The following is a 17872-nucleotide window of genomic DNA, read 5'->3' as shown; positions in this document are numbered from 1 at the left end:
GGCGGTGAGGAGAGAAGGAGATAGGGGGGAGAATGAGAGGGTAGGATGAGTGTGTGAAGAGAATTGGGGTGTAGATTGAAGATATTTATATATGAGGGATTAGTGATTGATAGGTCTTGCATAAGGGAAAGGCGGGAGAAGTTGGTGGGGAGGGTGTGTAAAAAGGGGACGTAAGGCAATATAAGGCAAGGCAAAAGCTGTAATCATATGGCTCGGTGAACGGTTGATGTCATCGATTTATCCGGCCGGACCGTTTAATTAATATAGCTGATGTCTGCAAAAAAAGAAAACCCATACTGGTTCTTTCTACCCTGGGTCATTTTTCTTCAAATGAGCATTTGAAGTTAAATTCGGAAAATTAGGATATTATGCAAAAGTTAATTTGGTCAGTAATTGTGAACAAGACTGAGAGACCAGTCTCAGGAACCTTTTGCAGGTGTTTTTGATTAATTAGCTGATTAGAGTCTGACACTTTGAGCCTAGAATATTGAACTTTTTCACAATAGTCTAATGGTCTGAGATTTTGATTTTGGGGTATTCCTAAGCTGTGAGCCATAATCATCAAAATTACAACAAAAAAAGGCGTGAAATATCTCGCTTTGCATGTAATGAGTCTATTTCATATATTAGTTTCACCTTTTAAGTTGCATAAACTTTTGAATGATATTCTAATTTTTAATTGAACGTTTGCATGATATTCAAATTTTTCAAGTTCCACCTGTATATCAATTTAGGAAGGGAATAAAGGTTTTAGAGTCAATTAAACACATTTTTCCATTAGAAAAATACATACATTTACACAGATCTGCACATGAGCAACCAAAGTAAGAAAGAAGGTGGCACACCATTGGCTGCAAAAAGTTGCTTGTATTGCGGAACAGACACTACATGTTATGGACACGCAGGTCCTTCATCAGGTGTATAACAGTGACATGACACAAAATTGATGCAGATATAGGTGGCCAGTGCACTGCCCCACCCGGATTTAACAAGTGCCCCACTAAGGGTTAACATTGTAATGGGTGAGGCAGTTGTTCAGCCTGGCTGGGGCAGTGCACTGGCCACCTATATCTGCATCGATTTTGTGTCATGTCGCAGTTAAACACCTGATGAAGGACCTGAGTGTCCATAACATGTAGTGTCTGTTCCGCAATACAAGCAACGTTTTGCCGCCTTGTAATACGATAACTAGGAAGCTAAAACTAATTTACACCTAGATTTGCATAAGTTAAAATGAGTTTGTGTTTAAAAGCTAATCCATCCAAATACAGCTGACAGGTGATGACAGGACTGCATGACAGGGTGAATACAGGGAATCTGTATTTCTACGGCATTAACGGATGTCAGTGTGGAGTGTGAGCTCAAAGTGACTTTAAGGGCTTGTTCACATTAGGGGCGATTTTGTTTTTTTTTTAAGCTCTAGCAATTTTAAAAATCGCCTTAAAGAGACTCTGTAATTACAAAAAACAAAGGCTTGTTGACGGAACAATGGATTGAACGTTACGATGGCCACACACTTACAGATGGCCACCATATTTGACCATCAGATAGATCCTTCTCTAAACGAAATCTGATCAGAAGTAAATCTATTACTGCAACACACTTTCCAGAGATTTATCTAATGTGTTCCCCTGCGCCGTGCAAAATGTTGGCAGGGGAGCTTACGCTCGCCTGTCCACTCCTGTGTCCTCTCCCCATTGCCGCCAGAGCACCTGCACCTCATGACCTGGTGCCATGTAAATCACGTGACATACTGTTGGGTCACGTGACACAACGTTTGTCGAGATTACCATTCTCTTTAACCTCTTAGCAGCCACATTAAGTCAAACTTTATGTGGCTGCAGGGCCAAATTTTTTTCTGCTGCTGAAGAAATGTGCCTTCCCCAGCCTGGCAGGCTATGCAGAGATCTTTTATAGTTACCTGTTTCAGATCCTGGACCGGCTTTCTGTCTTCATCCACCCATGGCACTGCACTCCAGACATCCTCTTCTGACTTCCGGTCATGTTATTACATGTGATCAGGGCTCATAGGATAGTGTCAGCAGTGCAGTGCCACCTGGTGGTGGTGGTGGTGGTGGGGGCAATGGAAGGCTCTCTTCCCTTACCCATCTCCCACCAACAGGTGGCGCTGCACCGCAGACACTATCTTTTGAGCCCAATCACATGTAATAACGTGAGTGGAAGTCAGAAGAGGATGTCGGGAGTACATCGCCACCAGTGGAAGAAGAGGAGAAGCCGGTCCAGTGTTCGGTACATGTAACTATTAAAATGCTCCCTGCGCTGCACTGCATGACCTCAGTAGGCAAAATGAGTTTTGGGCCATCTCCACCAGAACTTCAAGGCATAGGAAATCTTTCTTTCCCTCAGCGGTAAACCTCCTGAACTCCCTCCAAACCCTTCCACCCCCAGCTCCTACCCCCCTCACGTTCTCCCCCCCCCCCCCCTTAAGGTTACAGCTGCTGAACCAACTACACTGTCTGGAGGAAGCACCGCTTTCGTACTTTATCTTGCTGTACTTTGTGACTGTTGTCCTATCTAACCAACTAGAAAGTCTGACAGAAGCACAGCTTTTGTCATGTATCTTGCTGTCAAAGCTGTAGTTTGTAGAGGGTGTGGTACCAATGGAGTCCGAAGACCTTCCAAAGGAGACAAAAAAATGAGAAAGGGATACCAGGAGCCCCTGATAGTGTAGCACGTTGAGGGTGTGGGACATCTAACAACAGTATGTGCAGAATACTTACAAGAATAGGTTGCAAGACCAGCGAGCACGGTGTAACAGCTGGTGAGGAAAGCCCGTCATCACTCGGGTTCTTTAGTCTTCGTCAATGTCGCACTCCAGGAAAAAAAAAGGGGTGTAGGGGTTCCAACGAACCAACATACACGGCCAACACCCCGAGCTGAGGGGGTTGGTGTGGGATATTACTGGGAGGGAGGAGGCGCCCCAAGATGTAATTTGTGGAGACGATAATGTAAGCTGGATAAAACATACAAAAATAGGCTTACTTCTAAGAGAAGATGGTAGTCCAAAAAAGTTAATAACATTTTTAATAGAAACCAGACACTTGAATGATAACGCGCTTCGCAGATCACAGTCCACTTCCTCAGATCAAATCACAAAAGTGTCTCAATACTAGCGATTTGCAAGCAGGGAGCGCCTCCATGATCCATTCCACACATCACATCTTGGGGCGCCTCCTCCCTCCCTGTAAAGCTGTACTTTGTTACTATTGTTCTATCTACATTCCTGCTTCTGCTCAGAGCTACGTAAGGACCAAACCCAATTCTGGGCACGACCCAGTCCTGCTTAGCGAATACACGTTTTCTGATTGAGATACATATGCATATTTACAGGCTTCGGCAGCTCTCTACATGAAGCAGTATTTTAACTCCTTGTTTCTAGCTAGCAAAAGACAGGAACCAACGAACCACAACAGTACAGATATTCGCATGTAGTGCCATTTACAGCCCAGAAGTATGAACACCACACATAGAAGATACTTTTTTTTCCCTTTTTAAACATATACAGCACAATTTAAACAATTTCCTTAATCACAGTGAATGCCTATAACTTGTTTTTGTTTGTTTTTTGGTGTAACTGTAACGAGAATTATGTGGAGGCTGCCATATTTTTTTTCCTTTTAAGCAATACCAGTTGCCTGGCTATCCTGCTGATCCTCTGCCTCTAATAGTTTTAGCCATAGACCCTATACAAGCATGCAGCAGATCTTGTTTCCGACATTATTGTCAGATCTGACAAGATTAGCAGCATGCTTGTTTCCGGTGTTATTCAGACACTACTACAGCGAGATAGACCAGCAGGTAGGGCTGCTCGATTTTAGGGAAAGATCGAAATTGCGATTTTTCTCTCAGAAATTGCAAGTTCGATTTCCCCCCGATTTTATTTTATAAAACAAGCTTTTGCATTTTTTTTTGGGGGGGGGGGGGGGAGGCGTTTCATGTTAAGACGATCTGGTGATCATCTACTATCTGCAGCAGCTTACAATTGTGCCCGCACTGCCCGGCCCGTTGTCTGTAGTACCTTGTATCTGGCCCCATGGTATAAAGTGACACCATTTGCCTTTGGGCCCACATGGTGATATTCTGCTTGTTAAGGGTGCTGCACTCTTACATCACAGAGAAAAAGATGTAAAAATAAATTCCCCCTTGTCATTCACACTGCACTATAATGAATTAGTGCGGAAAGTCCGACATGTATCATCACAATGGAATATGTCAGAGCTTATATAAGCAGCTGTGTCAGCTTCTTGGCACGGTCTGTACCACAGCTTGTAGATCTTTGTTATGTGGCAGCTTGCTGCTAGATGGAGCAGAGCCCTGTCACACTTACATGGGTTATGACTCGTTCCTTTCACATAGAATAGAGAAAAGAGTAGATCTGAATTAGACCTTCAGCCGGAGATGATTCAGAATACTAAATATGATTAAATATCGAAGGGAAGAGGTGATATCTAGCAAAACTCTTACAGGGGGATATTATACTAAGTAGAGATGGTTCATGACTGTGGTGTTTATGCTTGTGGCCTGTAGATGGCACTGTGATATTACCGTGACACTGCATGATTGTATGGGATCTATCTATGCTGTTCTAGACTTGTTGATTCCTGTCCTGCCTGTCAGTGTGTGATGGAGATACAAAGGAAAGCCTGGCTTGTTGTACAGAACTGCAGTAACTTATAAATAAACTAGTTCCAGTTCTTCTCAGAATCAGAAAGGTTTATTTCGCCAAGCATTCTGCCCAGAATTGGGTTTGGCACAATAAAAGCTCAAGTAGAGGATAGAGGCGCACAAATATGCAGTTTAACAAAGCAGAAAAACAGCAATACACACAAGAAAGTCCAATCAGTTTAGTCTTGTGGGCGGGTAGGCAAGCTGGCCACTCAGCTTAAACAGAGTCTGAAGCCATATACATTACCTCTTTTTATTGCCCAGTTATGTTAAGCATTAAGATCAAAGCTGATTTGCAGCAGAACGAGGTATTTAATTCTGTGATTGCTTCCTGGAAGAGGCAGAGCTTTGTGCAGTAGCTCTGCCTCTGCTCACATCAATCTCCGCCGATCTCCGCCTCTACCGAAGCCTCTCAGTCGTCTTTCACTGAGAGAGGCGGAGATTGGCAGAGACTGACTGTACTGGAGGCAGAGCTGCAGCGCAAAGCTCTGCCTCCCCCAGGCAGCAAAATTCACGACCTGGAAAAATTTGTAATTTTGCCCCGGGATTTTGGGGGGATAATTACCTCGTTCTGCCGTGGGGATGCGGCAAATCAGTTTTGATCTTAATGCTTAACATAACCGGGCAATAAAAAGAGGTAATTTATATGGCTTCAGACTCTCTTTAATGTGTGTGTGTGAGGGGGGGGGGGGGGGTCAGTATGTGGAGGGAGTTAAAGAGGTTGACAGCCAAGGGAAAGAGCTTTTGTGCCTAGTTGTCCTGGTGGAAATGGCCCAAAGCCTCCTTCAGGGGCAGGTAGGCAATTAGGCCACTCAGCTTAATGTGTGTGTGTGTGTGTGTGTGTGGGGGGGGGGGGTCAGTATGTGGAGGGAGTTCAAGAGGCTGACAGCCAAGGGGAAGAAAGAGTTCTTGTGCCTGGTAGTCCTGCTGGAAATGGCCCGAAACCTCCAGTCTGAAGGGAGCAGAGTGAAAAAGCGGTGACCTTGTATGCATCCTTCATAATCTGCATCCATGATAACTGAACACAGCAATGGCATGCAAATAATTGCGGCTTGCGTGCAAATCGTAGGCAGCTTGAGACTGGGCCAATCAAATGAACTTTCTAAGAATTTTGATTAGCATGATTCCAGGCTTCATATACCTGTAATCTGCATGAGATATGCCTGCAAACCACAATTATTATTGTGTGTTTTTTATAGCACTGGTATCTTCCACAGCACGTTACAGTTTACATGCTTCTAACATGTTTCTAACTGTGCTTCAGAGGAGCTCACAATCTAATCCCTTCCATAGTCATATGTCCTATCATATTATTACTATGACTTATTTATAGTACTGACATCTTCTGCAGCACTTAACAAGAGTACATAGACATGTCTCTAAGGGTACTATCAAACTGCAATGCAGTGGAGCCAAAAAGTTGCACTGCACGAACCTACAGTGAGGCATACATTACAATGAAATTATGCCTGTGGCAGATTCCCTATTTGCGGATTTGCCATTTGCCCAAAAGAAGACTCTCCAGAGTTCCCCTTAAGTTTGAGTTTTCGTAGCAAGAAAGTGTGTCTGTAGAAGGTTTGTCAGCCAAGTGTTTACACTTTCCGTATGCAGAGTTGTAAAACTTTCCCTGTATAGAGGGGCAATAAACCCAGGCTAGGAGTCCTCTGTTATAAAACATAATAACTAGACAGTGTTTGATATGTATAAATTCAAAAGATCATAATAAGTCATAATTTGGTGTTCACTGGTGGATGTACCTCCAGGGAGTTATGATATTTCTTCATATTGCAAACTAATTTCTCCCATTAATGAGAGGAGCGGAACTGTATCAGCTATCAGAGTCTGCCCATCTCTCATTACAATCTCCACCCCAGGAGAGAGGGGGTTAAAAGTCTGGACACACAAGTTGTTAAGGGTCCTTCTACGTTAATCCGTCCCATCACGGATCAATCTGCTAGCCCAATTGGACGTGTACTTTTTACTTTGGACTATTAACAAATAACTGTCTACCAACATTCTTGAACTAATAATTCCAAAGGACATGGTAATTCCACAGACTGCACAGACTTTATCCAATTACTATCTCTAATTTATTTTTTCCAATATTTCACCATATCAATCTGTTTCTTTGATACATAGTTTCTGTCATTTTTCTGTATTCATTTTTATGCACATTAAGCACACAACATTTGGCAGTTAATACTTTTGGTTCAGAAAACAAAGGCAATAGCACAACAAAAGTCAAAATTGCCAAAGCAGCAACATTTTGAGGCCAAGGATGTTTTTATCTTTTTATCTGAAACTGAATTGGCATTTTAAATTTAAAAGTTTTCTTATTACAAAGGTTATAAAACACCGTTCTACTAAAACACTATAATTACATATTTAGAAAAGGATATGAATGTACCAAAACCTTAATAGCTACTTTTCTAAGAGGGTTGAAGGGAGTTAAAATGTACAAGGCAGACGTGGCACTGAAGCGGAAGATGGCCTTCCCTCTATTCAATACTATAAAAGTCTGTAAAAAGAAAACAAAAAAGACACAGGCATGATATTAGTAAAAAGGGCAAAAAAAAACCCAAAACAAAATATAGCATTCATATGTTTTTGAAAATGAACTTATTTTACCATCAAAAATAATTTTACATTAAACACAATAACAACAACTGAACAACTGTTCAATGCCATGCAAAGTCCAAGATAAATATGCAATTTAAGTTCAGCGTATCGACCTCTTTATATGCAGCATAGTACATCAATTATTAGTCAGGTCCTCTAATATTTTAAAGCCCTATTTTCCCTTCTTAAAGAGACTCCGTAACAAAAATTGCATCCTGTTTTTTATCATCCTACAAGTTCCAAAAGCTATTCTAATGTGTTCTGGCTCACTGCAGCACTTTCTACTATGACAGTCTCTGTAATAAATCAATGAATCTTTCCCCTGTCAGACTTGTCGGCCTGTGTCTGGAAGGCTGCCAAGTTCTTCAGTGTTGTGGTTCTGCTATGAACTCCCCCTTCTGGCCCCTCTCTGCACACTGCCTGTGTATTATTTAGGATTAGAGCAGCTTCTCTCTTCTCTCTTATCTTTTACAAGCTGGATAAATCGTCCTCTGAGCTGGCTGGGCTTTCACATACTGAGGAATTACAAACAAGGGCAAAGCTGTTTGCAGGAAGAAAAGAGCAGCCTGAAACTTCAGTGCATGGGGGAAAGAAACACACAAATGATCTCTTGAGATTCAAAAGGAATGCTGTATACAGCCTGCTTGTGTATGGATGTATTTTCTATGTGTGGACATACTGTACATCAACCTACTTCCTGTTTTGGTGGCCATTTTGTTTGTTTACAAACAAACTTTTTAAAACTGTTTTTAACCACTTTTAATGCGGCGAGGAGCGGCGAAATTGTGACAGAGGCTAATAGTAGATGTCCCCTAACCCACTGGTATGTTTACTTTTGAGCGATTTTAACAATACAGATTCTCTTTAAGGCTGTTATTACCCCCCTACTAGAGTTTTTATTATTGACAAAGCTTACTTTTTGTGGCCAGCACTCCAGCTACACTGTTCCTCGTCATTCTTAGATTCTGCTGTAGCACCAGTGCTGGCAAAAATCTTTTACCAGAGGGAGGAAGTGGGGAAGGTCATGTGCTTTGTGCTTTCAGAGAGAACCTGGAGGCTACCTTCTTCTAGTTCCTCTCTGAGTACTTCATGTGTGGGTGATGATGGGAAAGGGGGGAGGAGTCTAGACAGCTTTCACTGCAGTCAAACTGCTTTATAGTATTGACAGGAAATAAAGCCAATGGACGCATTTCTAATTAATGCAAGTTTACTACCATAAACATTAACAAATTGGAGATCAAGCTAGGGCTTTAAAGGGAACCTAAACTGACAAGGATATTGTTTTTTCCTTTTAAATGTGACCCCTTGATTACTAACACTAACACAAACAGTTTGCATATGTGATCTAGCTACCCTTTGGGATAATAGGATGGGAATATATTGCAGCTTTCTCATTGGTCAGCCAGATGAAGCCAATCAGAGGACAGAAGTTTGTAGGGAAACACTGCTGCAAAGTGCACTTTTGTTTTTAACAAAATATAAACCCCTCTTCTAAATTACCCAGTGTTTATATGTTGCAGTGATGTAATGTCCCAATGATGCAGGGTGGACCTTAAAGAGTACCTGAGGCGGTGCGGCAGGGGAGGGTGGGCATTTGGGACAGAGACATGTTCCCTGCTGCAGTACACGCCTTTGTGGCCCACCCCACTCTGTCCTCCCCCCCCCCACTGCCTTTCTATATCCCCCTGAAATTAGCAGCAAGCAATTGTTGCTATTCCGGAGGGTAAGGGAGGAGCGAAGTATTCCCTATTTAAGTGTCTGCTAGGGGTTTCCAACCCTGCTATTGGACAGCTCTCTCCCTGGCCGCTCTCCCTGCCACTCCCCCGCCTCCCTGCACACTGCTCTGTGAGAGCAGTTCTTCCAGCGTCGTGACCGTCAAAGCAGTAGACTTCAGGCAACCGGAGCAGCGGAAAGGGCGGCTACCTGATCCGCCCAGCCCCCCGGATCAGATAGCATTGATCTTTTTTTAATTTACTGCCTCACCTCGGGTTTTCTTTAAACTGCCATACTATATTTATGCTCCATTGTATTTTAATTTTGAATAGAGAACTGTGCAACAGGTCCTCTTTTTGGCTACTCTGGCTACTAGAGATGATGCATTTTGCCTCTGAATAAACAGTTTTTAATGAAACATTTTTGGTATGTGTATCTAAACACCATGGATGAGCAAGAAATAAGCTAGCATGGAAATCTGCACTTAAATCCGCACTGACAACAGAGCTGGAAGCCACGCAAACAAATGAAAGCCACTAGCTACAAAGCAATTAGCTGTTAGATAATACATTAACACAGTTGGGACTCTGATGGTTGGTAATGTGATGCTTAAGAAATTTACCTCTAGATTTAATTAAAAATAGTACAAAGACTACACAGTAAATGCTGAAAATGAGAAATGTAATTCTGCATTTGCTCATTTTGAATATAAAGAGTACCTCCAGTGTATTTTTACTAGTAAGTAATGGGCATCCTGAACGTGTCATTGTGGATTGAACAGGTAAGTAACTGTACTGCTGAAAAAAATGCCACCGTAGATTTTTTTTTTATCTTATCAAAAAATAACATTTTTTTTCTTCCTAAAAACTGCACTGTCATATCTATCTTGCTTTGTGAACACATGTTAGTACTGCACAGATTGTATTTCAGCAGCTCCTGCATAAATAGGCTCCTCAGCCTCAGCCTATCACACTGAACTGCCCTCAGCTAATCAGTGAGGATCAGGAATAAGGGAGGGGAGTTGACAAGCTTCCTTCTCCTCGGCAATCAAATAGAGCCAGCCTGACTGAGATAAGATGCATTGCAGCAGAAACATTTATGATTATATTGGAATGCTTGCAATGCAGGGTCAGGTTGTAGACTGCATAATAAATACAGGGCAGTGGGTAAATGGAATTTGATTTAATGGCTGACAATCCCACTTTAAAGGTATTTTATTGATAAGTGTTTCATATATCTCCTTTGAGAAAAGTAAGGAGAAAAGTGAATTGGATATGGGCCAATATGGGAAAGGATGCACCACTCTATTAAACACAGATAAAAAAATCCAATAATTTAAGAATAAAGTTCTACAATGTAAAACTGCAAATAACTTCCTCATCCGCATTATACAATATTATTAAAAGACTCTGAACATGATCCTCAAGTACCCAGACAGCACTGCATTAAAAACATTACACAAACATTAAACATGTAGTGGAAATCAGTGCAATTTGCTCAGGGGCTCATGAACACCTTTGAAAACAATCTGGTACCTAAGGTCATTTAAGATAAAGGTGGCCACTAATGGTCCAATTTCTAGCGAAAAATCTGATCGGTAGTGAAATATTGTAATAAATCGTTCACTACACCATCAACGAACCAATCTTTGCTTCCTATCTATCACAACCAACAAGATAATCCAAATTTTGGTTTGACGAAAATTCATTCGGGCGACATTTTTTTCACTCGTTCATAATCGATTGTGTCCACCAATGGAGATTATTTACAACCAATCCGATCAGAATTTCTGATTGCTTGAGCGATTTTTCGCTAGAAATTGGACCGTTAGTGGCCACCTTAAGGATGAGACAAAGAGGAAAAGTGTCTAGAGGTCTGGCCAATCAAAGTTTAAATTCTTTTTGCAAATCATGACCTCTGTGCTAAAGAGAAGACAGACCATCCAGCTTGTTATCAGCACACAGTACAAAATACAGCATACATAGCTTGCACATCTAGGAAATAGTGATGGTCGGAAATGCCGATTTCTGATTCTGCGGAAATTCCAACTTCCGATTTTTCTGATTTTCCGGTTTTCTGACTTCCGATTTTTGAGGAGTGTTTCAACAGTCATTTTTTGCATCAGCTCCAGGTAAGTTCAACTCTTTTTCCCCTTTGCCCCCTACAGTAACCCTTTAAAGTCTTATCAGGTTAAATTACCTGTCCTGTGTTGCCCACTGCATGGTGTGCATCCGTCTTCCGGTTCTTCCTCTTCTTTTTGCGCCTCACATGCTGCTGGCATTTAGCACGTGGCGCGTTTGACGTTACACATGCACCACACGCTGTACATCGGCGGTGTGTGAGGCCCAAATGGAAGAGGAAAAACCGGAAGACAGATGGACACCATGTGGTAGGCGTCACATGACAGGTAATTTATAAATGCACACATAGGGGGCACACTTATACACTAGGGTGGGGGGCAGCACCAAGGGTTTAGTCGCTCTGTAACGATATTGCTTGCCGTTACTGCCATACACCTGATCGACCACGACGACCTGACATCTTGTAGCATGTCCGATTGATACAGGCAACCAAGTTTGGCAAGAAATTGGTCGCATCGTTGATCGGGCATACTCTTGGCGGCACAAATTTTAATTTGATAATGATCGAATCGGCCGCCAAATGAAGAGATGTATGTCCACCTTTACTCTTTGTAAGTGATACAGTATATAAAATATTCTGGCAACAGAATTAGCATCCCAGCCAGAAAACTAGAATATTTTGAAGTAGAACAGATAGTCATCTTCATAGTTCTTTAATGACAGTTGAACTTTAAGCCCTTCTAAGTTCTATCCACTACCAAAAATGGTTTTGTACGAAGGTTTATTTTGGAGGTTATCTCAGAAGTGTATCCTACTGGCAGGGACATTTAATAAAATGTAGAACTTACTTTCTGATTCAAATAATATGGGTCTAGGTCCTCCAGTGGTTCTGAGACCATTCCATGTGGTATATCGCCATATATAAACGGCAGACTTTTGCCCGCTTCCAAGTCACTGCTTGGCTTCGGGCCATTGTCGTCGTCATCAATGTTCTCCTGCTTCGGCTTCTTGGCCTTCTTCTCCTCTGCAATGCGCTTCTCGATAGCGTCAAGAGATTCCCTGGTGAAATAGCGGAGGCTGTCGGGTCCTGGTGGTACAAGCCGTGCCTGCGCCATCTTTTCATCCTGCACCTTTTAGATTTTACTGCTTGGCTCCTTTCATAATGGAATTCTGAAATGACAGAAGAAGAAACTTGACATTAGCATGTAAGATGAAGGAGTGATTGTAGTCACGTGACCACACACAAATATCTGTTAAAGAGGAACTTTAGCGACAAACAAGAAATCCATACATTGCAAAGTGAGAAGTAAAAAAAAAAATATTGATATTCGCCATGTAATTTGTTCATATTGTTTTATCCACAATCAGCCTGCTCATCATCATCTTTACTGCTGGTAGACATGAAAAAAACATAACACAGCAGCAACTGCCATATTCTATAACTACACCCACTAACAATGCAATAGGCTAAAATGTTTTTTTTTGTTTTTTTATAGATATACATATGCACAGAGGGAGATACTGGTTGCTTGGCAGTTTGAAACAGCCATTATTTCCCACAATGCAACAAGGCTCACAGACAGGAAACTGTGAGGACCATGGTCATGACATCACACTGTGGGAGGGGTTTCACCACAATTTCAGCCATATAGACCCCCTGATCTATTAGCAAAAAGGTAAAGATTTATCATGGGAAACATGGGTTCCTCTTTAACTTAACTCCCAACCACCACAGTTTTGCCCTGATTTTTATAGCTTCCAGGGTCCTAGCAGGCTATTAGGAAATCTTTTATGCACCTGCTATAACTTGTCTCAGCTTGTAGAAAAGCTGATTGGAGCCTCTTCTTCCCAATCACTTTGCCAACACATCTACCTCATTTATTTGATCCTCTCATGTGGAGCACTTTTCCCCCTGTCTAGCAGAGCACCTATTGAAGCTCGCATGATAAACTGCATCATTGATACCTCCTTTAGCGCTCAGTCACACCTTCCACATTTTAAAATGACAAACAGGGACACTGTAAAGACATGCTATAAAGAATTTACATCACCAAATATCGGAGTATAATATGTGAGTTAACCCCCACCTCGGTTGGAGTGACACGCGACCCAATATTACATAAAGAAAAATATACAACATGGCACGGGTTTGTTATGATCGCTTCTGCAGCATGTACTGCTGGCTGCAGTTTTACTGTAGACAAGCAGTTTTTGATTTCTGTGCGTGCATTTGCTCGCATAGTTTTGCGTGCGCTTACACTGAGCGTTGATTCCATCTGCAGTCGCTCTGAAGTTAATGACAGGTTAATATGCTTTTGTGAAAACAAACATTGTCTGTTGCAATAAAGCTGCAATCCCTTTCTTGCAGGCTGCATATCATTGTCTGCCCTTTCCTGCTGTCAGCCTGTGATTGATTACCATTCACCTGTGTGGGAATCTGCATGTCTGCTCCCATTGGATGACCTCAGTATAATGGACTGCTTCCTGCAGTGCTCCATGGGCTATCATAGCTTCAGCATAAGCCTGTCTTGCTGCTGCTTTGACCCCAGATCGTGTTTCTAGTTCTAATGTTACTTTGCTGGTCTTGCATCATATATTGGTTCATCGCCGATATATATGCATACTAGCACGTTTGTTATTTTCCTTGTATTCGTGTTACGTTAATACATCAGTGTCGCTGATATATACGTACACGAACTGTTTATATCCTGTGTTCAGTCAGTCAGCTTCCAGCACGTTTTGGTAGGTTGCGCGTATCGTGATCACCCGTGCTGAGCTAGTCAGTCCTGTTCCTGTTGCCTTGCGTGGATTGCGCTCGCTTCTGCGTAGAAGTAGCAAATCCTTCCTAGTCCTGCTCCAGTTCTTAGTTAGTGTTCCTTGCTTATGTCATATATCGGTTTATCGCCGATATATACATATGTCAGTTAGTCGTTTGTAGTTCATTGATAGCTGTAGCCATAATACGTTAGGAAAGCATACCTATTGTATATTTGTGAGTATTACGTCTGCCTTCTTTGACTCTATTTCCCGACTATTCTGTCCTGTCCTTGTGAGGCACGCCACCGCTGCAATCGCATTGGCTGCCTCATTACAGTCTGTGTTGTCTTGGGCGCTTGCTGTCACTTAAGCAGTGACTAGTTAAACAAGCGTTCATTTTGTTACCTGTCCTGATCTTCTGAGTTCTGGTCTATGCGCTCAGCTCTAGCCTGCGCTGAGCCACTATAGTGAAAGGATTGTTTGTGGCTGTTCGGATCTACGCCTGCTCTGTGCACCACATCTCCTGTTGGAGTCAGTCCTCTCCTCCACTAAACTGGGGATATCCTGGTTCCTTGTGCTAGTGTGTGTACCTCCTTCACGTCAGGTTATGCATGTTGTGCTGACTGTGGAGAATATACCACCAAGCGTAACAGGGTTATTAGCATATGAACCTGGTGGGGCAACTAAATATTGATACAAAAAGCAACTGCACAAGAAGTTGGATTGTATGTGAAAATCAGCATAACATGAAAACAATTAGGAACTGCAGAGATTCCATGCCACATGATCTAAATACATTGCACATAGCACCAGCAGTGTCCCTGCCTAGGCTAGTCGGCATACTCACACCCATCCCACACACAAGCTGACATCATGGCACCCCTACATTCTCAGAGTGAAATAAATTGTAAAGCAATGCTATTGACAACAGGTTCCAGCTGCTTAAGCTCCCCTTAGGGGGCATAAGGTCCACCTGCACAGCAGTCAAAACACATAACAGCTGCAAAGTGTTAGGGAGTAACCTCATGCCAACTAGGTGGTGGCATCCACAAACACAAACACAACAATCAATTCACGGGTAAGAGACATGTTTTCACAATCTAAACCACACCAGTCCTTTCTAGAATAACTACTTTTCCGCTTTAGGACCTGAACTCAGAACCTACTCTCTGCTCTAAAAGATAAGCAACGGCATAATAACCTTTAAAGAAAAACATTACTTGTTACAGCTGATACAAATCCTGCAATAAATCTGCAGTGTATCTACTTCCGGCTTTCATGGAAGCAGACAGACTAATAACATTTATATTGCACTTTCCTCCTGGCAGACTCAAAGCATCAGAGCTGCAACCACTAGAACTCACTCTATACGTAGAAGCGGTGTTAGGGAGTCTTGCCCAAGGTCTCCTACTGAATAGGTGCTGGCTTACTGTACAGGAAGAGCCAAGACTCAAACCCAGGTCTTCTGTGTCAGAGGCAGAGCCCCTAACCAGTACACTATCCAGCCACTGGAAGCAGACATGTGTTTCCAAATTGGCTTTACATCCTGTGCTTTCAAATGAGCTTATTTGCCATCTCTGCCATGGCAGTCATGTGACACGGGGAGATCAAATTACAACTTGCGACTAGTCACAGATGAGGGTTAATTAGACAGGCTAAACTCTCTTAATACATACAGGGTGCATTTCTCTATGTTTTCCTTCTGTCCCGAGCAAGAATTCAGGTCCACTTTAATACAGTATTAGAATTTGAAAATAAAGCAACGTATAAACTTATAGAACAAAAGTTTACAGTCACAGAAATATACTGGGGCATATTCACTGACCAGCAGTAAATTTGACCTGTGCTGGCAGCAAACGGCAATTTTACCAGTACTTACCAGTACTTACACCACTAACATAGCTCACATTGCGCAACTGGCGCAATCCATGTTTCCTACATAATGGCCGTGTTGCTAGAGTAACATCCGCTACGCAAATAGTGTAAAAATGTACATTATTAATGAGGCTGTTACCTAGGTAATGTGGGTTGCGCTAATTGCGCAACATGCACTACATCAGTTTAGCAAATATATGTCAAATATATTGTCATAGATCTGTACATCAGTTCTGAAAGATGAGAAAGGGGGGAAGAATGGGGGACAAAGGGATTTGGCTCCAAAAGAGGGACTGTCCTCCATTTGAGAGGATAATGCAATTGCAATGCATTACTGATTATTCCCTGTGCCCTTATGCAATTCCTTTTTTCTCCTAGGAGATCATTTTTCATTTTCTGTTTAATATAACTTTCCAGCACTTTGCAATTGAAATAGTAACAAAAATACCTAGGTGCTTTTTCCTATACAAACACTGAACCGTTTTATTGTGTACTAGTTGACCTAAGCTCGTTTAAAAATGGGCTCTAGGTCTCTTTACGGCGCTACCGTGGAATTATTTCACATATTGCAGTACGGTGCGGGCAACGTGGCCATGATTGACAGCGGCGCCTTCACGCAGGCGCAGTAAAGCTGACCTCGGGGTCAGCCTCTGCACCGTGCGGGGAGCCCGGGACGGCGGCGGAGAATGGAGCGGTCAGCATGGGACAGTCGGTTGCAAGTGGCTGAAGAAAGCCCTAAGTGAGTAAAGCTTTTTTTTTAATTTTGCCTGATAACTCCTTTAAGGATGCAACTTCCAAAACTGCAAAAAACAAGGAGGTGCCAAGAACTAAGTAAAAGCCCATGGATCACACAATACAATAGGGCCATGACCAAACTCTACATATTAAAATACTAGTCTTGGACCATATGCAAAACTGAACCACAGAAATTTTCTTTAACATGTTATTGTAATAACAGTCCTCAACAACAGGTGGCCACCATCCTCCAAGTAATCATAGGTCAAAACACATATTGGCCTCAATTCACTAAGCTTATCGCCTGTCTTTAATAACATTTCTGAGTTGCTTCTAGTGTTGTCACCATGGTGATAAGGCATGTAGTAAACTTAACTTGTGTGTCTTTAAAGAGAACCCGAGGTGGGATTTAATGATGTTAGTGGGGCACAGAGGCTGGTTGTGCACACTATCACCAGCCTCCGTTGCCCCATGGTGTGCCTCCAGGACCCCCCTGCGCGCCGCTAAACCCCCCGCAGTGCTACCGACACACAGCGTGTCGCCAGCACAGTGTTTACCTATGTGCTGTCTGTTAGCGCCGCTCCCCCGCCTCCTCTGTATCGGCGCTACCCGCCCGCGTCCTTCCCTCCCGCTGATTGGAGGGAATGGACGTCCGCCCGCGTCCCTTCCCTCCCGCTGATTGGAGGGAAGGGACGCGGGCAGGTAGCGCCGATACGGAGGAGGCGGGGGAGCGGCGCTAACAGACAGCACATAGGTAAACATTGTGCTGGCGACACGCTGTGTGTCGCTAGCACTGCGGGGGGTATAGCGGTGCACAGGGGGGTCCTGGGGGCACACCATGGGGCAACGGAGGCTGGTGTTAGTGTGCACAACCAGCCTCTGTGCCCCACTAACATAATTAAATCCCACCTCGGGTTCTCTTTAAGTTAAAGCGGATCCAAGATGAAAAACTAACTATAACAAATAACTTGTCTACATATCTTATCTAAAGTTTAGATACTTTACACAGCAAATCTAGCTGCAAACAGCTTTGACATTTTATGAATATTTATTCCTGTGATACAATGAGGGCAGCCATGTTCTGTTTGTCACATTGTCACAGGCTGAGGGCTGGAGATGCTATCAGCTTGCCTGTGTGTAAATTCAGTCCCCTCTCCACCTCCCTCCTGCCTCTGAATCCAATGGCCAGTAACCTCCTCCTCCTCCTGCCCAGACTGAGCTCCCATAAGCCCTTGCTACAGTGCCAAGGCACAAAAGGATCTGTGGGCAAGGCTTGTTTAGTTTATAGGGAATTAGAGTATTAAAACAAAACAAAAAAAGTATTTGGCTTGAGGAATGCCCTATAAACTATATGAAAGGAAAACAATTATGCAATGAGTAAAAGTTTATCTCGGATCCACTTTAAT

At 42.8% G+C, this 17872-nt stretch overlaps 1 protein-coding gene across 4 annotated transcripts in view; it reads right to left on the bottom strand.

Annotated features, from left to right (window-relative positions):
• The window catches only part of LOC137524995 (sodium channel protein type 2 subunit alpha-like), a 351655-nt gene that overhangs the window by 180902 nt on the left and 152881 nt on the right, over positions 1-17872 (bottom strand). For all 4 annotated transcript variants that reach the window (XM_068245607.1, XM_068245605.1, XM_068245608.1 and 1 more), the window contains exons 2-3: positions 11948-12269; positions 7087-7204 (exon numbers count right to left, since the gene is read on the bottom strand). In XM_068245607.1, coding sequence (XP_068101708.1) covers positions 7087-7204; positions 11948-12214 — 385 coding nt within the window. In that variant the 5' untranslated portion in view covers positions 12215-12269. The remainder of the gene's footprint in view (positions 1-7086; positions 7205-11947; positions 12270-17872) is intronic.

The sequence above is a fragment of the Hyperolius riggenbachi genome, chromosome 7 (genome assembly GCF_040937935.1).
Source record: "Hyperolius riggenbachi isolate aHypRig1 chromosome 7, aHypRig1.pri, whole genome shotgun sequence".
Classification (NCBI taxonomy): domain Eukaryota; kingdom Metazoa; phylum Chordata; class Amphibia; order Anura; family Hyperoliidae; genus Hyperolius; species Hyperolius riggenbachi.
This window is presented reverse-complemented; position numbering and strand designations above follow the sequence as displayed.